General features: G+C 46.8%; 1 protein-coding gene across 6 annotated transcripts in view; it reads left to right on the top strand.

Annotated features, from left to right (window-relative positions):
* Positions 1-20,083, top strand: part of RFX2 (regulatory factor X2) — a 90,119-nt gene extending 70,036 nt beyond the window's left edge. For all 6 annotated transcript variants that reach the window (XM_090027550.1, XM_090027548.1, XM_090027551.1 and 3 more), the window contains 11 exons: positions 301-420; positions 2,559-2,674; positions 6,588-6,706; positions 6,987-7,099; positions 10,365-10,516; positions 12,561-12,658; positions 13,604-13,753; positions 15,113-15,321; positions 15,644-15,797; positions 18,241-18,283; positions 18,506-20,083. In XM_090027550.1, the coding sequence (XP_089883676.1) occupies positions 301-420; positions 2,559-2,674; positions 6,588-6,706; positions 6,987-7,099; positions 10,365-10,516; positions 12,561-12,658; positions 13,604-13,753; positions 15,113-15,321; positions 15,644-15,797; positions 18,241-18,283; positions 18,506-18,615 (1,384 nt within the window). In that variant the 3' untranslated portion in view covers positions 18,616-20,083. The remainder of the gene's footprint in view (positions 1-300; positions 421-2,558; positions 2,675-6,587; positions 6,707-6,986; positions 7,100-10,364; positions 10,517-12,560; positions 12,659-13,603; positions 13,754-15,112; positions 15,322-15,643; positions 15,798-18,240; positions 18,284-18,505) is intronic.
* Positions 20,084-24,972: the final 4,889 nt, after the last annotated feature.

Below are 24,972 nucleotides of genomic sequence, written 5' to 3'. Positions count from 1 at the left end.
CACAGTCAAAACACAGGGTCTTACAGCATCAACTTCAGGTTCTTATATATGGCAAAATTTGAAAATGTGTGCACCACTAAATTAGGGTCCTGACAGGCTTATAAAACAAAGTAAATCTGTTCACAGTTGGCATCTAGGTTCAGACAGAAGTGGTTCCAACATGTAGCAGAAAATAGATGCGTGTTACAACAAATCATTTGTACTGTCAAATCGTTCACCGAGGCCTAAAAGTAAATTGCGGGGGTAACATGTCATCTTCACTGGGTATCTGACATCAAGGTTTTAATGTTATACTTTCAGAGGAAACTCAAAATATCATTATTATGGGATCCGTCTAAAGCCAGACTCTCCGCTCAATCGCTTGCAGGAAGACACCCAGTACATGGCAATGAGGCAACAGCCCGTACACCAGAAACAAAGGTATGTGCCCAGTGCTGCTTACCCCATCTAGCTGCGGGCATGCTGGCTCCTCTGAAGAACGGTCTCCCCCAAAAAAGCAAATGCTTGGGCCCCATCTCTGACAGCACCAGGAGCTTGTGATTGTCAGGTTTGGCTCCTGGCAGGGAAGCCACGAGCTAGGATGGGGCAGGTCAGTAAATTAAAACATCTGTATAACTTAAGTGATAAACTATGGCTGTATGGTAAAAGTACCCATCCTACACATGAGACGGAGCCAGGATAAAGAGGCTTCAGCAGAAGTTCTGACTCCACTGGCTCTTCTTGCCTTTTGCCTGCTCCGTGCCAGGGGTTTGAACTCAGCTTGCCTGTTGCTATGGTGAACGCTACACTATATCCTTGTTACTGTGTCCCAGTGACTCAGTGTTTTTAGGATCTCAGCTACATGTTATTATTTGTGCTTAACTATTAGAAGGAGTCTTGATTATATTTTTTTAATAAAACATCTAGTGTGAGAAATCAAATGGGTTGCTGTTAGTCTCCCGTTAGATCACTCCAGGGAATTTTTTTTTATTTAAAAGGCATGTGACACGGCAACTTTGGCATTTCCTTCTGCCAGCTTTGGCACTCTGACTTCTTGCTACTACTCCCGTAGTTCCCCAAAAGCAAAGGGATGACCAAGCCAGCTTCAGAGTTTTTTAAAATGGTCTATTTTGGACACCTATAATAGTTAGGTCATTTATTCGGCTTTTTGTCTCCTCCCATGAGACAACATAAGAGGATCGGTTTTGGTACCATTAAGTTTTTAGTTATGCAGGTAAATCGTAGAAAAGGAGGGCACCTCAGGAGGTCACATCTAGTCCAACCCCCTGCTGGAAGCAGGACCAGCCCCAACTACATGATCCCCGCCCAGGCTTTGTCTAGCCGGGTCTTGAAAAGAATGGAGAGTCCACCACCTCTCTGAGTAACCTGTTCCAGTGTTTTACTACCCTCCTAGTGAGAAAATTCATCCAAATATCCAACCTAAACTTCCCTTGCTACAACTTGAGCCCACTGCTCCTTGTTTGTCGCCTGCCGCCACTGAGAACAGCCCAGCTCCAGCCTCTTGTGAACCCCCCTACAGTGTGTCACAAGGATGTTAGGGATATGTTGCAAAAGAAGTTGCCTTCTTGTTTCTTGAGAGAAGCAGGGTTATCCCTAGGAGACGCACAATATGGTCGATAGACTATAATCCATTTCGCATAGGCTCTTATGAAAGTCATGTGTGAAAAATAGGCTAAAATTACCTTTAGGTCTAGTTTCCTGCTGACCCACTCATTCAGTGCTGCAGATTGTGTAGATCCAGCCAATATGTTAGCATTAAAAATACTGGCCACACTTGGCTGTTCTCCGTGGCAAAAATTTGTGAAATAGTGGTGTGCACTTGTCCCTTCATTTCCCTTGTTAGGAGTTCCTGTCTTGTCTCTGGAAAACCCCCCAGTAATCTCTTCCTGAGATTTAAAACAGCACTTAAACATGTATTTACGTGTCCATTTTAAATTGACAGGATGCTGAATGGCACCGTAAGAGTGATGTTGTAGCTGTGATGGTCTGGGAATTATGAGAGACGAGGCTGATTTAGAGTGATAGCTTTTTTGGACCGACTGTATAGTTGGGATAGAGTTAGACAAGCTTTTGAATGCAAGACATTCTTCATCTAAATGTCTGGCATTTGAAAGCTTGTCTAACTCTACCCCAGCTACACAGTTGATCCAATAATAGCCATGACATTAAGAAATCCTTGTCTTTTGTATAAACGATGAATGTGTAGCATAAAGCCAATATAGGGATAATGTGATATGGCTGCAACCACATTCACAAAAGGTTTTATAGGTTTCCATAAACAGATTACAAACCATGCTTGCAAACAATCTGTGGACCTGTTGTGCATGCTGATGATTGATCAGCCATTTATTAAATCTATTTTTAATTTATAATTTCTAAAAAGGATTAATGAATCCTTGCATATCAAATGACCAATGCCTTTTTTTGTTCCAGTGCAAAACTGTTCCACTGGTATGTGATTTTTTTTTTTTTTTTTTTGGGTGTGTGCACACACTTGCATACTACGTATTTGTACATTTAAGTGCTACATAATGCAAATCCAGGCTTTGAATTCCTAGGTATAGACCAACGCAGAAAATGGACGGTGTAGCAGAGAGCAGCTCCAACAGCGGTTTGCACAGTACCCCAGAGCAGTCGGTTGCAGCTCAAAGTCAGCATCATCAACAGTTCATAGGTGAGACCATTGACATGCCCTAATTTCTAGGAGGCATTACTAACTTCTAACTTGAAAAGTCTCCTCTCTCTCGGCTGGCCCAATCTATTACTCTTCTAGGTGTCGTCTTTTTTTATCATTTTCCTGTTTTACTCTAATAAGTACTTTTAGTGTGACAATCTTTGTTTCATTTGCTGTTTCTCTTGCTAAACACCCTGCTACATGTTCAAATTAAAACTGAATAGAAACCAGCTATAGAGTTGTTACACATATTCAAGCACTAACTTTACAAGCTGTTCAGCTCTTTTTCTAGCTAGGTAGTCATTTTTATTGTGTAATAATTAATTTGCACCCGTGACTGATCTAAATGTATTGTACAATTAACTGGTTAACTGTGTGAAAGTTACTTTCCACTTGTGGCTGGTTTTACTTTGCATGTGTGACCCATCTAAATTTACTGCATGATTTAACAAATTAATCGTGTAATATATGTCATGTGCAACAGGGGCCTCACTCTTAAACTCACAATCCTCACAGATTTTCCTTGCCATGTTGCAGAGATCTTATGGGTAACTTGTTTCAGTTCTTAAAAATAGCATTTATTTATACATCTTTTATTGTGAAACAGCCATCTTTTCTTTGAAATCCTCCATGCAGCTTGATTGAGCTTTCAAACAGGAAAAAAAACAACCTGAAGTATTTGAAAAATGGAATCACGATTTACCTTCTTTTGGCACCTACCGCTCTAGCTGGGCAGCTCAGGCATTTGTACCACATGTTCATTTTAGCACAATGAAGAATTAGTTGGGGCAAATAACAAAAATATAACACCCATTTGCTGAAAATTGCTGAGCCTCCAAAAGTTCCAGACTTGATTAGAGATTGCAGCAAAGGTTCGTCTTAGTTTTCAGTTTATTGGAAATCTTTCTCCTGTTCTTAATATTTATGGAAGCAAAGCTTGTGAGATGAGACAGTGACTTATATTAGACCAGTGATTCTCAACCATGGTGACATGAGATCCTTTGAAGGGTGTCGCAGCAAGTATGAAGGGATAAGTCATGTGCGAGGAGGTGCAGAGATAGGGGCAGGCTCAGGCTTTCCTTCCCTGGCCATTCCCATACTGTCACTGCCTGGCCACTCTGCAAGGAAGTAAGCACTGTAATAAATAGGTTTAGTCTTTGAAATGGGTTGCTGCTCTATTCACAAAAGTTATAGGCAGGTGCCTTGTGTCTAAAAAGGTTAGGAACCACTGATTACCTAGACCGATTTATGTAGATGAGGTTTTCTTCAGATAACTAGCCGAAGTTTCCCGATCCCAGGCCCTAGTTCTCATGGGGGACATCAACCACCGCGACATCTGCTGGGAGGGCAACACAGCACTGCACAAGCAAGTTTTTGGAGAACACTGGGGACAACGTCCTGGTACAAGTGTTGAAGAGGCCAACTAGGGGCCATGCTCTTCTTGACCTGCTGCTCACAAACAAGGAGGAATTGGTGGGAGATGTAGAAGTGGATGGCAACTTGGGCAGCAGTGACCATGAGATGATTGAGGTTAGGATCCTTCCAAAAGGAAGAAAGGAGAGCGGCAGAGTATGGACCCTGGACTTCAGAAAAGCAGACTTCGACTCCCTCAGGGAACCGATGAGCAGGATCCCCTGGGAGGCCAGGCTGAGGGGGAGAGGAGGCTAGGAGAGCTGGCTGTATTTTAAAGAAACCTTACTGAGGGCACAGGTACAAACTATCACAACACGCAGGAAGAATAACAAATGTGGCAAGCGACCAGCTTGGCTTAGCAGAGAGCTCTTTGGTGAGCTGAAATGCAAAAAGGAAGCTTACAAGAGGTGGAAGCTTGGACAGATAACTAGGGAGGAGTATAAGATTATTGCTCGGGCGTGCAGAGCTGAAGTCAGAAGGGCCAAAGCGCAATTGGAGTTGCAGCTAGCAAGGGATGCGACGGTAACAAGAAGGGTTTCTACAGGTATGTTAGCAACAAGAGGAAGGTTAGGGAAAGTGTTAGGTCCATTACTGAATGGGGGAGGCAACCTAGTGACAGACGATGAAGAAAAAGCTGAAATACTCGGTCTTTTTTACCTTGGTCTTCTCAGGCAAGGTCAGCTCCCAGACTACCGCACCAGGCAGCACAGTTTGGGGAAAAGGCAAGTAGCCAGCAGTGGTGAAAGAACAGATTAAGGGCTATTTAAAAAAGCAAGATGTGTACAAGTCCCTGAGGCTGGATGGGATTTACTCAAGGGTGCTGAGGGAGCTTGCTGATGTGACTGCAGAGCTGCTGTCCATCATCTTTGAAAACTTGTGGTAGTTGGGGGAGGACCTGGATGATTGGAAAAGGGCAAATATAGTGCCCATCTTTAAGAAAGGGAAGAAGGATGATCCAGGGAACTACAGACTGGTCAGCCTCACCTCAGTCCCCAGAAAAATCCTGGTGCAGGTCCTCAAGGAATCCATTTCTAAGCACTCGGAGGAGAAGGTAGTGATCAAGACCAGTCAGCATGGACTGAACAAGAGCAAGTCATGCCTGACCAGTGTGATTTACCTACTGTGAGATGACTGGCTCTGTGTATATGGGGAGACCAGTGGACATTATATAGCTTGACTTTAGCAAGGCTTCTAATACCATCTCCCAAGCATTCTTGCAAGCACGCTAAGGAAGTATGGATTGGATGAATGGATTGTAAGATGGATAGAAAACTGGCTGCAGCATCAGGCTTGGAGGGTAGTAATCAATGGCTCAATGTCTAGTTGGCAGCCGGTATCAAGTAGAGTGCCCCAGGGGCTGGTCCTGGGGCCGGTTTTGTTCAAGGTCTTCATCAACGACCTGGAAGATGGCACAGAGCGCACCCTCAGCAAGTCTGCAGATGGCACCAAGCTGGGGAGGGTGGTAGATGCACTGGAGGGTAGGGCTAGGATTCAGTGTGACCTAGACAAATTGGAGGATTGAGACAGTTTTGTGTCTAGTTCTGGGGCCCCCACTACAGAAAGGATGTGGACAAGTTGGAGAGAGTCCAGCAGAGGACAACGAAAATGGTTAGGAGGCTGGGGGACATGACTTGCGAGGAGAGGCTGAGGGAACTGGGCTCATTTAGTCTGGAGAAGAGAAGACAGAGGGGATTTGATAGCCACGTTCAACTCCCTGCAGGGGGGTTGCAAAGAGGATGGAGCTGGGCTGGTCTCAGTAGTGGCAGATGACAAGGAGCAATGGGCTCAAGTTGCAGCAAGGGAAGGTTGGATATTAGGAAAAAACTTTCTTGCTAGGAGTGTGGTGAAGCACTGGAATGGGTTACTTAGAGAGGTGGTGCAACCTCCATTCTTGGAGGTTTTTAAGGCCTGGCTTGACAAAGCCTTGGCTAGGATGATGTAGTTGGGGCTAGTCTTCCCCTTCAAAGGGATCCATGAGAAATAAAATTGGGCACAGGAAGAGTGAGAACGTTCCCTTTTAACCAATTTGTGGGTGGGTTGTCTCAGTTTTTCTTCTTTTCAGACTGTCTTAACAAGAACACAAAGACGGCCATCTCTAAGAGTTCACTAAACTGCACTGGAGAGGTCTGCCATCCAATTAAATTTCCCATTGTAGTCTTAAAATACCAACGGGATGTTTGTTCAGGCTTTAGAGAAAACATAATGGGAAGCACATTATAAAAGTACAATGCATTCATGTTTCTTTCCTTGTAGCTGTGATAAAAACAGTCTCGTTTCTCCAGTGACTAAATGGCCTGAGGTGGGGTTTTTTTTCTTTAAAGTACAATTGAGTGAATCACGGAGGTATTACATTAACAGTCTTGCTTTACTTATCAGCCATTAGTTATTTGAAATGTGAAATATAGCCACCAGCTGTTGCAAAATCTCATCCTAAATTGCAGTCCTAGAAAACACCAAGTTCTGGTTAAAATTCACCATCTTTCCCAAACTTTTTCCCTAGATGTAACCCATGGCTTTCCTGAGTTTCCAGCACCTGATCTTGGAAATACCCTCTTGCAAGAAGGGGTCACCATGAACGATATAAAGACTCTTCAGCTTCTTTACAGACGACACTGTGAGGTGATCATTCAGGATCTGTTTTTGATAGAGGGCCTCACTTTCCATGCCCTTCCTACTCCAGTCCTGCTCTCATAAGAAGCTGAGTTCGGGACAGGATTGTTTCCAGTTGGCCAATTATCGTTGTCCAAGTTACCTCCTTCTCATGCGATCTGCTTATAGTCTGACGTTCATTAAAACCACACGGGATAGATCGTTCTCCCTTGTGTAGTCTATTGTCCTCCCATAAAGCCTTGTCATAAGCATGCTATCAAAGCATTTTATTGGTTATCTGTCTTTTTAGGCCACTTTAGATGTTGTGATGAATCTTCAGTTTCACTACATTGAGAAGCTGTGGCAGTCATTCTGGAGTCCTAAAACACCACCTAGCGATGGCTCCACTCCCATGCCGTCCAGGTAGACCGTACACACCTAATTTTGCTAATTGAGTGACCCAGTTCTTAGTACTCTTTTCCCTTTTGGAGACCACTGTGTTTAGCTTTATAACTTCAGTAAGCCTTTTGATTTGCTTTACTGATCTGCAAGGGTTGCAGGTATTTAATACAAGGCAGGATCAGGTGCTATCCTAGGAAAAGAGTAAGAAATGCATTATAGTAATGCAGGGGCAGGCAATTATTTCGGATGGAGGGCCACTTACTGAGTTTTGGCAAGCCATCAAGGGCCACAGGACAGGCAGCCAGGGACAGGTAAATATGACTTTTCTAAATTTTTTAGGGGCTCCACAGGCTGGATAGAATGGCCAGGCAGGTCGCATCCAGCCCATGGGCTGCATTTTGCCCAACCTTGTAGTAACGAAATGTCAAAAGCAGAGCTCTGTGAAATGCAGTAGAATTAATGATTAATGAAAAGATTTTACAATGCATTTATTTGACGTTCTCAATGACCGGAAATTAATCCACAATGGATCAAATACCATAGGTTTGACTAACAGGCATGGGTTGGTGTTTTTGTAGGAGGCCAATATGAGTAGACAGTTATAACTCTACTGAGTGTTGTTATAGAATGACATCTCAAAGGCAAAGATCACTGTGACATTTAGACCAACTGGGATACTAATTCATGTTGCTATCAAAATTAAAAAAACGCCTTGTGTCCTGGGGAAGATAATGACAAACTATGCTACTTTGATCTTTCTCTTTGTACTCAGGCCAGGCTCATCTTTATTCCCTATTCTCCCCTCTATGCATTGGTAACCTGCTGCCTGGAGACAGGGAAATGAACAGTGAGTGAAAATAGATGAAACTGAAAAGGTCTCTTGTTAGAATTGCGTTGAAGTCCATGGAGTAACCTCTTTCACTGAACATAGTCAATGCTGCTGTTGTATACTCAGAATAAGGGTTGTGAAAGTTTGGGAAATAAGGAGAAAAATCCCCTTGTTCCCCTAGTAATCATAAAATTATTGTCTTGTCCTCAGATAGAGCTCTATGAATGCATCCCTACACAGAAGCAGTGCAACCACATTTCTCATTCTGAATAATTTTTGGTTAATGACATGTCCACGCTGCACAATGCTGTGCCATGTGGAGATACCCACGCTATGAAAGGAGCTCACTTGGACACTAGAAGCACTGAAGTTGTGTTAGCTCTGAGAAGTAAAATAAATTAGCTTGGGTCTTGGGTAGGAAACAGAAATAAGCATGCATTGTAATAGGGATACAATTGTAGAACATCAAGGTGTCATTAAAAACAATTGTCTATCTATCTATCTATCTAGCTCTATAGATATCTAGATAGATGGATATAGCTATCTATCTATCTGTATCTATATATCTTATTGAAGGGATGGTACACAATCTGGGAAGACCTGAGCCTCTGTTTAATATAAGATTGACCCTACTTATACATGCACTTAACTTTATGCACTGTGAGTAGGTCTGTTGACTTTAGTGAAACTCTTCATAAAGCACAGAAAAGGGCAAAAATTGCTGCGTGTACAAACACCCACAGTCTCTAAAATTAAGCCTGTGTGTGTACATATCTGCAGGGTTGGGGCCTGAGTGAGTAAATTGCAAAGGCAGATGGCATAGGCTGTTGACAACCTCAGCATGTGGCTGAGGATAGGTAGCTGGCTAAAAGATACTTGTCATCCCAAAATGCTGCCCAATGTCATAACAGTTGGGGCTCTCCCTATTCAGTATCTCTTAGCAAAGCTTTGTAGCAAAGAACATCACCCTGGTTTTACAGTTCATCCTATAGATAATGAACTTGGATATAAATAAACCTTTATAAGGAAGTGGAGCGAAATACTTCGATTCAAATATGACACAATATGCAAAATACAGTTCTATGAAAAGCAAAGCATGGTTATTCAGGTTTTCTCCTTTGCTAAAAGAGGATGCCACTGCACTTTCATTATGTCAACAATGAGGGATGTCTTAGACAGTGAAGTAGCAATTCAAATGTGATGCCTTGGCTCCAATGGATTTGGTGTATCCTATAAGGCAAGGCACCTCTATTCCCTGCACAGTATTCAAAAGGAGTCTAATTTGATTTTGTGCATGTTCATTAATAAGATGTCAACTTCTGTCTTTGTACTACTTAACCAAATGTTTAGTGGCTCAGTCATGCAAAAGACCTTTTGGTTCATCTATAAAGTGAAATTAATGCAGGCAAAGTTGACCTTATTTGCTTGAAGGCAGTGCCTCGTGTTCTTCGCACAATATGGAGCTGGCTTTTCCTCTCTGGAAATAATGTCAGTGTTTGGTCTTCTGGCATGTTTGATACTGATTGACAATACACCCCTGAGAGTGCACGTTAATCTGATTGTGTGTCTTTCATGCAAAACTTTCAGTCCACATGATAGCATCAGTATAAATGGAATAGGTGGGCCATGGAAGGGGTGGGATTGTCGGGCATTGCTGCATCATGCTAATGGAAAGCACTGAAGGAAGGTTAGGGGTCCGGGTTGTAGCCATATTGGTGTAGAGGCAAAAGGAATCAAAACTCGTGGAAGAGGTGATACCTTTTATTAGACCAACTAGATATTTGCAAGCAAGTTATTTGAAATGATATGGAAGTTATCCTATTTTAGCCACCTTTTAAAATGTCAAGTTCATAATTTTAGAAGGAGGAAGTATTTTACCACCTGAAACACTAACAACAGGCTCCTGCCATTGTTGGAGTGAATTTGCATCTCACAGAGCACAGAGATGCACAGATACCTCACCACAAAAGAAATCCCTTCCCAGAAGAGCTTTCCATCTCTCCACTCCTCTGTAATATGCTTCTATGTCTTGCTTACCACCAGACAACTTCGAGTTAAAAAGACTTTTTCAACCTTTCTCTGTGCCTAACTTGGACAAAATGAACTATTCCCAACAGGAGATTTTACCACACCTTAGGCTGTCCTATGAAATAGGAATTTTCATTTCTACCTAGGAGAACTGTAATCTCTGCTCTTTCCTATGCATGATGAAGGGTGTGTGTGCCCAAAAGCTTGCAAATAAATGAAATAATTTGTTTGCAAATATCTAATTGGTCTAATAAAAGATATCACCTCTTCTATGAGTTTTGATTCCTGAAGGAAGGTTGTGTTTTGAGCTGCATATTTTAGAAAGGGAACACAGAAACTACTGAGACAGAAGGGAGAAGGCAACTGTTGTGTGTTGTGTTCACACACTAAATGACTGCTGTTAACAGCGTGTTACTCTCTGCCATGCAGCGAGGAGGAGCATGAAGGGGTCCTCCCAAAAGACAAGCTGATCACTTTGTGTAAATACGAACCCATCTCGAAGTGGATGAGGAGCTGCGATCATATCCTGTATCAGACCCTGGTGGAGATCCTCATCCCTGACGTGCTGCGGCCTGTGCCCAGTGAGTATCTTGTGCAATGGTCAGAGCAGTATTGACAGCCCGGACCCTTGTCCATTTTTGTTCCTTCATGTTTCTTGCTGTCTTGCTCCTGAGTCTCAACAGAGATCAATGAGTCACCTTGGCTGGCTATCACTTGCCCCAGATTTCCATTGCGAAGGCTAATTTAGAAGGCTTTTGTTTTGAATTGGGGCTTGTATCTTATAGCGACACAATCTCTGTCTGTAATTATTCTTAGTTGTGCAGCATATCATGGCTCTTGGAGACCTAGATATATTTTCCTCTCCTTGCAAAATTCAGTTCATCACATTATCCCAGCCTCAAGTTTTGGCTAGGAGCCAAGGTGAAAGACATAGGCTTAATATGCATAGACTGCATTTAAGCACAGTTAATCCTTATTAGATATTTTCTTAGAGGTGTGTCTTTCTGTTATGTCTGATTGTTCTAACTGTATGATGCATCCTGGACTTTTTGGGGCAGTTTCTCTCTTTATAGATTCATAGTCCTTGGGGAATATCATTTGTCTAAGGCGCTGATTCAATCAGCCACCTGAGTATATGCTAAGCCTCACTGAAGGCAGTGAGAATTAAGCATTGGGTGTTTTGCCAGATGAGTCCATAATTCATTAGTTCAAACTCAGCCCAAGTCAATACTGGCAAAAAAAACCTACTAGTCAGCGGGTGCTGCTGGCAAGTTGCCGTTGTCAGTACACCCATGAGTAGGCAGAAAACCAAAGCATCCTGCCTTGCCTGTCTTTTGCCAGGTAAAAAGGTTAGTCTGCTAAATGCCAGCATAGGATGCTAGCCAGAAAAGATGTGGCCTCAAGTTCCTGCCTTGCCATAAGCTACCTATGTGACCCTAGTAAATCACTTAGTCTTTGTGTCTCAGTTCCATGTAAAAAGGGGATGCTAGCAAGGACCAGCCATACCTGAGTGATGAGAGCTGCTCAAGAGCTATAGCAATCAGAGCTATAGAAGTATTTTAAATTAATCATTTTAATAGAAAAAAGCTGGGATCGTAAAGCTCAGCTTCTCTGATGGCCATCCAGCCATTTCCCCCAAGTTCTCACTGCTGCAGGGAGCGGGGCAACAAGGAAGACACCCTTGCCAGGTTGCCTGGTCTGACCAAGAAATGCGTGAGAAGAGCGGCTGCTGAATTCCTGGTACCTCTGCATCTCTTACCAGTTTGAAATTGTGGGCAAATGGCAATTATATAAGAGAAGGCTTTTATTTTCATTTCACTGCTATTCCTATCCCTATGGGTTCGATTGTTTACTACAACCCCAGCACAAAGATTGCAAAAGCTTTTGTTGTTGTGACCTGACATTTGAAAAATACCCAGTGAATTTTCTTTTGATTTAAAAATCAAAAACAAAATAACACACCCAGGACTGCTTTTGCAGTGTAGCTTTATAAGAGAAGAGAGACCCAGATCTGAGGAGGTTTGGTAAGTGGATTGGCTCTCCTAATTCTGTATTGGACAACAAAATAAGTGGCCTGATTTTTTTTAGAAGTGTTCTTCAGTTTCCATTCACATCAGTACATCTCTACAGATTGGAGCACTCTTTATTTAGCTGTCAACTCTAAAGCACACTTAGGAGCCTGTCTTCAGGGTTCAGGTTTGAAAATATTAGCCACAGTCTTTATTAAAACCCTTTTATTAGCCCAGCAAGTACTTCTTGCTTGGAAGCCTAACTATCCTTATTGTGCTGAGTAGATTGGAAATGGTCCTCACTACTTAATTACTATTCTTTGCATGAGTACATCAAAGAGAACAGACCCCACTAGTAACAAAATGTTTACCTGTTCCTTGAACACTAAAAAGGAGCTCTCGGATTTGTTGTATAAAAATCACAGCCTGATATGCCTTTCAGTCCCGTAGCTGGCTGTTTTCTCTTGATTCCTCTTTAACTTTGCTGGTCTCCTGTGGCACTAAATCAAGATATGGTTGTGGATCCCATAACCGTTGACTCCCAAAGCAGCCTTAGTTTGACAGCGATCGCTCAAGCCCTTTGGAAGAGCCCCTCTAACTGATTTCTCTCTCGTAGGCACTTTGACGCAGGCCATCCGCAATTTTGCAAAGAGTTTGGAAGGTTGGCTGATGAATGCAATGAGTGACTTCCCGCCCCAGATAGTCCAGACCAAGGTAAATGGACAAAGGAGTGAGTTATAAACAGGGCACATTTTTTGCTGTGGTTTTGCACTGTGGTTCCAATCTACTTGACTGGTTCCCTGGACTGGCATTTCAGGCTCATGGCAATGGGTCCACTGGCCTCACTTCTAACCATGCAGCTCTGTTACACCCCATTGCATCTGCAGTGTTCACCTGTTGTTCAGCTGGGCATGCATCAATCTGAACTCGGCATAATAGACAGCAACCCAGGACTGAAATAGCAAGAGGTGGGGAGAGACCCCTTTCACATCACTGCAGGCACTTGAACATTGTCAGATTTCTTCAGGGGACATATGATCACAGCTGCTGCCTCTTGAGAGAGACATGTGAGGGCACGATTTGCCATTTCTAATTCCAGGCCCCAGATGTAGGACCCGTGCATAACGGTTATTTAGGCACCGTGTCCACGAGCAATGCCACGTCCTGAATTAATAGATAAAGCATCTCGCAGCAGACTGTCTGCAATAGACTCCCGCCCCACTCAGAGGAAGAGCAGGAGTGCAGCCAGTATTGGCAGGCCTCGTCCAAACTCAGCGTCTTCCCTGTTGCTCAGTTCTGCCTTTGTTATATAAGCATTACATTGTCTAATCTGATACATTTATCCAAACTTTTTAAGTTTTCCTCTTGTTCTTGCACTGATTGCAACATGCCCCCATCCTGCTGACCTGGCTTGCAGGGCTTGCCTTCTGTCTGCTGCTCCAGACAAAGTAAATGGACAGCTACAGGGAGATGCAGCTGGTTCTTGCAATGGGCATGTTGCACTCACGATGGCTTGCAGACACTTGAAGAAGCAACAGCAAAGGAAGAATACTGTGCATGTATTCGAGATCCTGGGGTGTCTGAGCACTTGCAGTCCAAATATTTTGAAAGATCCATGTGTAACTGTTATGGCCCGTGCCTGGGCTTACTCTGTTACAGGTTGCAGTAGTGAGTGCCTTTGCTCAGACATTACGGAGATACACATCCCTGAACCATCTGGCTCAGGCAGCTCGTGCCGTGCTCCAGAACACTTCCCAGATCAACCAGATGCTCAGTGACCTCAACCGGGTGGACTTTGCCAACGTGCAGGTAAGCAACTTCATGAGGCTTTATTTGGGCCCAGTCACTTGGGCTGGGGACAGACATTACACATAAACCAGTTTAAGTGATCAGAAACTGGTTTAAACCTGTAACAGATGTTCAGTGCACATAAACCAGTTTGAAAATGGCTGAAACTGGTTTGAGATAAACCTGGTTCAATATAGTATCAGACTTAACTGATTTGGGTCAAACCAGTTTATGCAATGTCTGTCCCAGACCCCTTCCTGGTTTAAGTTAAATCAGAGTGCCCCAGCATCCCAGCATGCTCTCTGGGCAGGGCTCTCTGCTCCACCCCTCTGCTCCCTGGCTGGAGCTCCAGCAGAGACTGCAGGTATCTGCCTGGCTTCCCCCTGCTCCACTCCCTCCCCACTCCCTGCTCAAGCAGGGATTCCCCCCTCCCCTCTGCCTTACACAGACACCTCTCATTAGCTAGCATACCACATGCTGGCTACAGTCTGTGCTGTGGGAGATGGGACAAAGGCAGACAAGACAGTGTCAGCTTACTTTTTGGCACTAATCAGCCGGTAGCTGGGAATGCCCCTGTGTACCTTCCTTGGAAAAAGTTGTTTAAGAAAAGCTTGAATGAATGAGAGAGACTGTTGTTTTGTTTCATGGGCTGATAAATGCTAACAAATCTCTGTGTAACTCTCTGCTGTGTAACTCAATGCTCTGTTATTTGTGGGGAGGGGAACCCCTACCTAAATTAGAGCATCCTGCCAGGGCCTGGCCATGCCCCCCACCCCCTCAGCTCAGCACTGTAGAAGGGAAGGGAGGGCTGCTGTAGCCTCCCCACCAGCTTCTAGCCTAAGCCACTTCAGGCATATGCCTGCATTTCTTCAGTCCAGAGGGGATGTTTGTGCAGTTACAAACCGGTTTAGCCTAGCCAGGTTAGACTAACCTGCAAAAATTGAATCAGTTCAGGCTCAGGCTTTTTGAATGTCTGTCCCAAGCCTTAGTTCAGGGATTCTCCAACTATGTTGGCCTGTAGAAAGCTGGTGTTTCGCATTGTACTGGTCCCTCCTCATTCCCAGCTGCCTAAGCAGTATTAGAAGAAGTGAAAGGCACATGAAACACAGTATTACTTTTCCAGGGAAGTAGTTGCTGTAGCTGATAAAGGCACGTCATGACAAACTGAATTGTAGAGGTGTCCACAAGGCAATTACGTCATAAGCTGAGGTCTGTGCTCTAGATATGTTTGAAAAGACCTGGTTTGGCCCTGACTTGGAAACTTTTCCTTTACTAGAAGCACAGTCACACTCCTGAGTTCAGGCCCACCGAAAATGAACAGCAGTCCTTGTTTGTGCTTATAACCCTTGATTCCTAGAATCTCCCCTTCTGCCCTCACAGGAGCAAGCCTCGTGGGTGTGCCAGTGTGAAGAAGGCACGGTGCAGAAGCTGGAGCAGGACTTCAAACTCACACTACAACAGCAGAGCTCTTTGGACCAGTGGGCCAGCTGGCTCGATAACGTTGTCACCCAAGTTCTCAAGCACCATGAGGGCAGCCCCAGCTTCCCCAGGGCCGCGAGGCAGTTCCTGCTGAAGTGGTCCTTCTATAGGTACGTTACCTTCTTGTCCTGGAAACACATCTGACCCTGCCCGGGGTATAAAAAGTGTCTTCTGCTAAATCACTCCACCCTGGTGTGGAAGATTCAGGACAATGGAGACTGGAGGAACCAAGACAAGGAGGGCCTCAGTCTCTAAAGTGGGATAATAATCCAGGGGGTTATTACTGAGATCTTTGTGTGCAGGATGAAAGTATAGTACTGGCCCTGCTAGAACATGGCATTCCTTATGCGATTCCTTGGTGTAGAGTTCACACCAGTCACAATCTAGTTCTAAAACGTGTCCAAAATATTTTGTTTCCCAATTGCTCTCCAGCTCCATGGTGATCCGTGACCTCACCTTGCGCAGCGCTGCCAGCTTTGGTTCCTTTCACCTGATTCGCCTGCTCTATGACGAATACATGTTTTATCTGGTAGAGCATCGTGTTGCCCAGGCAACAGGGGAAACGCCGATTGCTGTAATGGGAGAGGTGAGAACTGTCTGTGCCCTAGTAACAGAACCCAAGCCCAGCACGGCTTAAAGGGACACTGCCAACTTGGACACCACCCTGAATTCAGAACATGTTTTCTGAAGGGCCTGATAATATTTTGGTGCCTAACTAGAGATACCTGTGGCCCTGACTCATGGCATCTCCTTGATTGACTCAATCGGAGCTATGAGTGCTCAACCCCTCTGCCAGCTGGGCAAAAGTTGGCTCAAGACAGGTGCTTTTGCTCCCCATGGCTGGAAGGGAAGTCAGGTTTTCTTTTCATGTGACTTGTTTAGAGCATTTGATGGCACTTTGGGAAGTTAAGTGCCTATCTTCAACTGGCTTTCAGCGGCAGTGAGCACCCAACTACCCAAGGCCGCTCTTCAAGCTTTCTTTTTTTCTCTCCCCATTGGGTTCAAGAGAGAAGAAAAACACCCATATGTTTTTAGATCAGAAAACATGAAAATAAAACCATCAGATTTGACACTGATCCTTGGACACAGTTGTCCATACCTGCAGCAGTTTCCAGATTGCCCCATAAGCTGACAAGATGCAGTATGACTGCGTCCTTTTAAAGGGTAATGGTCCAGATATGAAATGTTCCATAGGACGGGTTCTTGCTGGTATCAATAACCTATTAGCTTAAAATGGGTTAATTGAAAAACGCAATTTCTCTGTGCACTCCAGGCTGTCAGAATATGCTTTCCTCTTCATGCTATTCACTCAAGGAAAATCAGCCAGGCAGTGCCCTCTTCTGCCTAGAGTCACTCCTAATTTGCTTCTCACCAGGGAGCCCACAGCTGTTTTTGGCAGGTTTTCAACCCTGCGGGGCATTATCTACACTCCAAAAATTTTGTTTTCATTGAAATTTAAGGAAACGAAATGGCCTCGGGTTAGTTCTGTTTCCACTTCTAATAAAAACTAAACTGGGGCTGTTATTGCTTCACAGTTTGCTTTCCCTTCGTTAGACTCTTGTAAATATTTTTATATTCCATAAACTCTCAGAGAAGGATGATTCTGGAGAGCAAAAGAGAACTAATCCCATCCTCCCATTTAAATTCCCCACAGTATTTTTATTGCTTATTGTCTGGCTCTGCTTTTCATGGATACATAGTGGTGCACTCATTACTATAAAATAAGGCACGTCAAAGAGTAAGAGAGGAATATTTATCGTTGCATGGGACCTGGCTGTGGTATCTGATACAAAAATAAGTATCTGACTAATTCAGCTGACATAAAGTTGCTATTTAAAGATGGCAGTGTTTGTTATCATCCATTGACTGCTGCTAGGAGCAGAGTAGAAAGGATGGGGGCCCTAATATATGCAAAGTACCTTGGAGCCATGGACTCGGCGATCTCTGGAAGGCCCTTCCAGCTCTATGTTCTTAGTGTTCATGCCCATGAGGGTAGAAGAAACCAGTACCTGAGTTTGGATGCTGGCAGGTCACTCAGCACCGGTCATTTAGCACCTACAGAAGGAACTGACATTTGCCATGGTGGGTTTAAAGCCCTGTAAACAGACATCCAGGCTTCACAGCTCAGCTAGCCCCCTCCTTACAGAGCACATCCTTGCTGTGGACTGTGTTGCTATCAAATCCTGGGTACTCTATTCGGCTGGGATAATGGTGCCATTCCTACCAGAGTGGTGTCTCCACCATTAGCCCCTCCACTGACACAAATTGAGTCCCTTGACGAGTCTGAAAACAGTGGCCAAAGGTTGACTGGGCCATGGAGAGAACACCCTCCCCTCTGTCCTGAAGATGGGCCCTCTCAATCAGAGGTGAGGGCAGCATGAGAGGACCTCTCACTGCTGCTGCCTGCTCTGCCTACAGAACCAGGCAGTGCCTTTTACCATCTGACCCCGCTTCATTAGCATCTTGCCGTGCCCCATGGCACACCTGTGTCACATGCAGTCCTCGTCCTCAGAGTCTGCACAAGTGGCATGACAGTAAAATTGCAAGAGACTGGTATGTCTCGCTCAGCAGAGCATTTCACTGGCTGGTGAGGATGGCCACAGTAATGTCCCTGTTGGCTGTTGACTCTTCAGTTTTCAAACGAAACACAGGACCAGGCCTCTGTCAGTGGTGGTCTGCTCTGGTTTCCAAAGTGGACCACCGAGTTTCTCCTTTTACCTTTGCAAGCCAGCTCTGCTCCTTGATTTGGGGATTTTGTGCATGCTGGTTGAAGGCTTGCTCCTGGATTTTAGACAGGAAGCCTCCCCACCCACCTACAGCAATATGTGGCCTGTACTGATCAAAGCCCTGACAGCTCTGAACAGTCTCTGAAGTGACCCCACCACATGTGTTGCTTGGAAATGAGCCATTGTGATTTGTGGTTTCTGTTAAGTGTTTTAAATGACCTGTTAGAGCAGTTTGGAAAGAGCTGGCAGGTGCATGCCCTCTGCTCTTCAAACCTCCCTCATCCAGAATCTCTTCTTTTTCAGTTCAGTGACCTGGCCTCCATGTCATCAACGCTACTAGATAAAGGTATCTTCCAGCTATTGCCATCTTCTCTCCTAAATGTAGGTCCCTTAGCCTAGGGTTTGGGCTCACTGCTTGGGGAGGGGGATGTTACGCTCAGGCAGTCGCACGGCACGATCCGTTTCCAGAATGCCCCATCGGGATAAATACTGGGGACCGTGCCCCGAGGCACCTTTTTCCCCATCTTCCGGTGATTCAACATGCTGATCTGTGAATCGCCCTCTGCAGATGACATCAGCGACTTGGGAAGCGAGGTGGATGCAGACGCCCGGAGCATGGGTGAGCCGCTAGTGAAGCGAGAGCGCAGCGACCCCGACCACTCGCTGCAGGAGATCTAGAGCAGAGACCTGGGCTCCCTGCAGCTGGATGAAGACTTTTGGAGCCAGGCTTGAAAGTTGCAAGCCTGAGGATCCTAGTATTCTGCGCTATTAGTGCCTCTTAGTTTATCTTCATGTTTACTTCTATTCAAGGCAGGGTGGAGGGCAGTGCAGATGCATGCAAAGGATGCAGCTGGGGGGAAGTGGGTGGCTATTTATCCTTGTGGGCAGGCTGGAGGAGAAGTCTGCTGGCTATCTTTCTTTGCGTAGAAGCACCACAGTTGATGGGTGAAGGGTGGTCCAAAGGGCCACCATGGAGAGGACAACACCTCTCTCGTTGGGAATAGATTGAGCTCCCCCGGCTGCAGGACATTGTGGAATGAAAGGCTAAGCCATGTTTAACTGGTTGGATTGCTTTGGAGTACAGGGGAGTCAGGTGAGTGACCAAGGGGGCTTCTGTTTCAGGGGGATGGGGTTGGGTTTCTTCCCTATTCTTTAAGACTATCACTGTGATATGGAACTTGGACTAACCAGTGCCCACAAAAGACGCCCAACCCGCCTGCTGTGCCTACCGCAGTCCTTCAGGACACACTCTTTCTGGCCCTGCCTTTGCCAAATTATTCACACTGTGGGACTACGATACAGCATTCTCTTGTACCTACCTAGAGAGAAGGGCTCCGTGCTGTGCGCACATCCCAACTGGCAGGGTGGCAAGGCCATGCATGGTTCAGCATGAAGCAGCTTGCCTCCCTGCCTCGTGTTACCTGCTGTGCACCATTGCTTTTGGTGTGTAGATGACCCTGTGACTGCCAGGTAAATGGTCCCGAATCCTGCCGCTCTCCCAGGGGCCCCTGGCCCAACCTGTCCATCCAACTCGAAATACCAAAGGACTCCGAGGAAGGGGCAGCTGGTCACCAAGCCAGCTCGTCGCCCTCTGTGCCCTAACGCTAACCCTTGAAAGACAAAAGGATGAAGGTTGCAGATCCTCATGGGATAGTCCAGCTTAAGAGGGAGCGTGTCCAAGAATCTCTGTACCTACTGTGCTTTAAAGGTCAGGTCAGCCATCTGGTCGGTATGCTGAATGTATGGCCTTGGGCGCAACTGATACAGCGCACGAGCCTGTGGCATGAGGACAGATGCCAGGGTGATACTGCAGTGCCTTAGGGAGGATCAGCATTCCTGCTTTCCTCTGCCGTTCTGGTTTGAACTCACACAGCAGTGCCTGTCACTCGGAATACGAGGTCTGAACATGAGCAAAGCAACCCATTTCCGCACCGCGGTCACGGACGCCTCGCGGGGAGCATTGGCTGCGTCCACGGTCACCACGACAGTGGTAGCTCCATGTGCTATGCCACTTGCAATTTCAGATCAGTCTCATGGCTATGACCAAACCCAATGGACATGCGTGACTTTGGGTATATTTGGTCTCAGCATGTATATTTACACCAATGTGTCCTGTAGGGTTCACGTTATGTCATGAACTACTGTGCGGGGGATAGGGGGGTGGGGGGCTGGGAGGAGGGGGGGAGGGAGGGACTGTTCTATCATCAAACCAAACTGCGCAAGAAAAGTGCAAATCTCTCTGTAAATAAATGTGGTGTTATAAGTAGCTTTTATTATGACTTCTGATGGGTTCCCCCTCCAGAACTTGGTGTGAGATTCCCTCCCGCCCCGATCTTCTTGTACATTTGCATATCAAAGTATGTTCTATCAAAAATAATGCATATTAATTCCAAAAAGGTACCGAAGTTGCAGCAACTCTTTACGATGATTGTTAATGGGACCTGAAAGGAAAACATGCATCAGCTGCACATATTCCTACAGCACTGTACAGTAGTCTTGGTGGCACTAGGGTGTCACAGGTCAATGGACACTTTGTAAATCAAGGCAAGGAGAGAGAAATGGGAAAGCTGGGGCCGACTTGTAAATAGGGACAACGCACATTGCCCAATCCAGAAGTTGAACCTTCAGTGATAGGTTAAGGCGGTCAATCAAGCCAACCAAGTCTTGCATTTCCTTGCTGTTGCAGAATTTGATGCTAATCGCAGCTGGTGGGCTGGGCCCTGTTTGCAGCTAATAAAAACTAAGCATGTCAGATCTCTTACCACAAAAGTGGAAGTGAGAATGCAGTGGTGTTGCACAACACTGCACAAGCTGCTTCGATAGATACCCAAAACCACCAGGCACAAAATTTCCACGTAAACGCCAGCAGCAATAAGCATGTATCAAATGCCATCCTGCAGAATAGTGAATGTGTGCGCGTCCACCCCTTTTGCGAGCTACTCAAGCCATAGCACAGTCAGATGCAGCTGTATTTTGCTGCGGACATGCATGGGCTGTCACCGCAGGCTGTCAGATCTTGCAGTTTGGGCCTCATGCTTCAGCCTGTTTCACAAGGCACCCTTAGCCTCCTGTGTGCAAGTTCAGCATGAAGTAGCAGCTGCATCACAGCCAGCATCTGCCTGCCTGGCAAGTGGGTTTCTGCTGTGAAAGAGGATAGGACCCAGCAATGGACTGGCAACCCAGAGTGATGCCTTGGGTCCTAATGCCACACTCCAAATCTGATCATGGTAGTGGGACGAGGGGGAGGATCTGAGTGTTGGGCATGCTCTGCAGTGGAGTGCGAGGAAGTCTTCACCTTAACACTATGGCCAAGACCGAGGGTTAAGTAATTTCCATCACTCTGCAGTGTCCCTTTCACTCACCTTGTGGGCTGGGATTTTTGAAAGCACTTGACCTGACTGTCCCCACTGAAATTGTGCCTGCTGATTTAGGTAGAAATGCAAGTCAGCTCAGACTGGGGACAGCTCATGATCATCATGTGTCCTCCTCCAAATACCCTGTCAAGCTGGCAGAGGGAAGGGAGCAGGAGGTGCATCTGTACCTACAGTCTCCGCGAAGGCCAGTGCATCCCTGAGGGTTTGGGTCTGCCCAGAGAGACTTTCCTCCTCCACAAGTTTGCAAGGCAGTGGCTAGCATTGTCTGCATCGCACCCTCCATTTGTGAACACCAGAGCTGTTGTTTCTGCAAGGCACAGTCGTGCTGGCTGGGTCTTCATTCTTTTTTTTAACATCTCCTCTGCTGAAATACTTATGTAAATCACAAGTCATTAAAATATCAAAGTGACAAATATGGGAGCGTGTAATTTCTCTCCCCAGAAGAACAGGTGATAGTTCAAAGCAAAAAAAAAAAATGCTCGAATGCAGATCTTCAAGGAATGGACCAGCAGCTCCTCTGAGCGCACATGCTGGGACAGTCAGGAGTGAAGGAACGTGGTTCTTCCGGCTCAGCCTGGCTCCTTGGTCCAGTTCTCTCCCTTCCTTGCCTCTGCCCATTTAGACTGCAGCCTCTTTGGGGCAGGGACTTCATCTCCTACTGTCCAGCACGGAGGGGGAGGCTCCCCAACCACAGTTGCACCCAGGACCTCCATCCGAAATGTGATGCACAGCATTTAATGCAGAAGAGGTTATCATCATGTGCTATTGCCAGTCCTGCCTAAACTTGAGAAGCAGCTGCATCCATCCTCCCTCTGCAGCACCTTCAGGGGAGAAAGGCAGCACTGAACCCCCCGCTGCTGGGCTGCAGCCGAGGGAGTCAGCCTCTTGCAGCCATCTAAAGCCAAGGGCAACCTGCAACCAAGGTAAGAGCTGCTTGCGACCGAAACAAGATCAGCCAGATCATTGTGAGCTCCAGGTCTGTGTGTGGCCAGAAGCAATGGGGGAAGGTGAAAGTGGATGGAGGTGACAGCCCTCCTCCTAAGATGTCACAGGAGAAAGAGGAGAAGCAGAGAGGTTTGCCTACCATCCCCTGATTAGTCACGTCAGCAAGTCTCCACAACCAGCCTCTTTGGGACAGCACAAAAAGCATGGTTTAATTACAGATAAGAGCAATGGGTATATGTTTTTTGTACTTGCACCAGTAGGTCTCAAAGCACTTCACTGAAGTCAGGCATCATCCCCATTGCGTAGGTGGGGAAATAGGCCCAGAGACAGGTTTGCCAAAGGTCATTGTGCAGCAGGAGAGTGGTGGATCCAGGGGACAGAGCCCAGGTCTCCCAGTCCCAGACCAGCAAAGCGTTCTCTAAACCACGCGGTCTCCCTCCGAGTGATGGGAGGCCGTGGGATCTGGTGGACGGGGGCTCCTGGCTCTGCCACTGATCCACTACATCACTGTGGCCATGTTGCTTCCCCCACCCAGTGCTTTGGTTTCTCCCATTGGTAAAATGCAGACAGTGACAGCGACTTCCAGGGCAGAGCGCTTTGGGGTCTGGATAATCCATGCCGTACAAAAGCTAGTCACAATTCAAACCTCAGACAAGTAAGGAGCACGGCAGCACAGGCACCATGGCGCTACCCCATTGAAAGCAGGGGAAAAAGCGAGGCCAAGTTTGGTAGGACACCAGCTCCCTCGTGTGGGTGTCCAGTCACCTTAGCACGCCAGTCGCCAGCATTGCTTTGAGGCGGGGTGAGATTTCTCATCTGCACCCGACAGACACTGCTGAAGAGCCCTGGAGCACATGGGCAGACAGCCAAGAGCCATCCCTTAGCTGGCAGAGCCCCCCCGTTCTGGCTGCTGGGCTTTCCAGGCCAGGTTCAGGCCCTCTTGTTATGGGAAGCTGCAACCAGGGGCACTTGGAGGAGAGTCACCACCTCCCTCCTGGCCGGCGGGGAGGCTCTTCCACCCTCTGCCCAGGGCTGCCTGGAGTCACATCCAATACTCATTCTGTATAGCCAAGAGCTATTTAGTGCAATTAAATCAAGCATACCCCAGAAATGCTCCAGCAGGCTCTGGCCATATTCACAGCAGCTCCCGCGGGTGCAGGGACACCCATTCAGTTCCATTTGGAAATGCGGTTCGGTCATTTCTGCTACTTCCGCATTAGTCTCTGCCCACCGCAAGGAGTTTTCACATCTATAAGCCCCAACAGGTCTTCCCATACTCCTCGGGGTCCACAGGACCAGAGCTACCCTCGCCGGCACCAAGAAGCAGGGCCTGTGGCAGGGCAGCAACACGGCCCTTTTGTCTGGGCTCTTCCCTGGTCACCAGCAGCACGGGAGATTGGGACAGGACTCAGTGACCCCCAGCTACTCATGTAGCCCAGTCTCTTGCAGGACAGACAACTACTCATCTGTCTCTTAGGGGCTAATCGAGTAATTTAGAGCAGCCAACTCATGATGTGGGGGGGCCAGCTTCTCCCTCCATGCTCTGACACGTGCATTTTACTATCTTCGCTTCATTCGGCCATGTGCTGCACCATCTTTAAGGATGCCTGCAAACAGGCATTTCAGCCCTCCCCACAAAAGCCCGACAGGCTGGGCAGAGGCACAGATGAAGGCACATAGCTAAACACGCACAGCAATCGGCACAGGAAGGACTGGATCCACAGGAGCAGCGGGGGGGTGTGCATGGGGGAGGGCGTCTTTCTTTCTCCATACTCCCCATGTTATTCTATCCCTCCAGCCACCTCTCGCCCTCCCTCCCAAACTCAGTACCGGAGGTTGCTGGAGCCACCCACACACCCTGGGTCCAGCCTCTTAGCTCCCTGCTCATGAGCAAACGTCCTCCCCAGCCCGCTTCAGATCCAGGACCCCGGAGCACAAACCTGTGCAACCCTATCCCAGCCTTCATGGGTCTGGGCCAGCCCCAAGTATCAGGCAGGTTTCAACTCCGGTCCCTGACTCGAACCGCTGAACTCCGCCCGCCGCAGTTTAACAGCCGCCCTTCGCCCAAAGGAAGGGCGTCAAGGGCTGCTTGACCACTTGCTCTTTGGGGCAGCCGGGTTTGCAGACCCTCTTGCTGGGTGGCAAGGCCTGGCTGCTATTCACATTCAAAGTGGGCCTGGAGAAACAAAGCCACCTTCTACCCTATTTCTGCTTCGCCCAGGCCCTTCCTCATGATCACGAAGGAGGAGGTGGCTAGCAGCTGAGCTCCATTCACCATTTAAATTGGCATCAGGGATGCAGAAGAGGACCCCCTTCAAAAGCACTTGGGAAGGGCTCCCAGCTCTCTCACCAGCTTGGTCTTTCTCTGCAGCTCCGGGCACGTAACAGCCCTACCAAGGAAACCTACTGCATCGTATCACATGCAGCCCTTATTCCTGCTGACCCCCCTCCAGCTCAGTGCCTTGTGACAGCCGCTAGCTCAGCCCTCCAACTCACACCTGCTCAGACAACCACTTCCAAGAGGCGGCTTTGCCTGGGAGCTTGGTAATGCAGGCCAGGTGCGGCTGGTTAGCCTGCAGACACATTTCACCTGGATGCCTGTTCTCCTCTCCCAGGGCCCACTGCGGTCCCAAATCCCTGTAGCAGCTTTTCCTGTGGGGCTCTGGCTTTTCTTATAAACCAGGGCTCTGGGAGCCTAAGGGGTTTTCTCTGTTCT

This window comes from Crocodylus siamensis, chromosome 14 (assembly GCF_052110815.1).
Source record: "Crocodylus siamensis isolate JL-2025a chromosome 14, ASM5211081v1, whole genome shotgun sequence".
Classification (NCBI taxonomy): Eukaryota; Metazoa; Chordata; order Crocodylia; family Crocodylidae; genus Crocodylus; species Crocodylus siamensis.
Note: the sequence above shows the minus strand (reverse complement) of the source record. Positions and strands in the feature narration are given on the sequence as shown.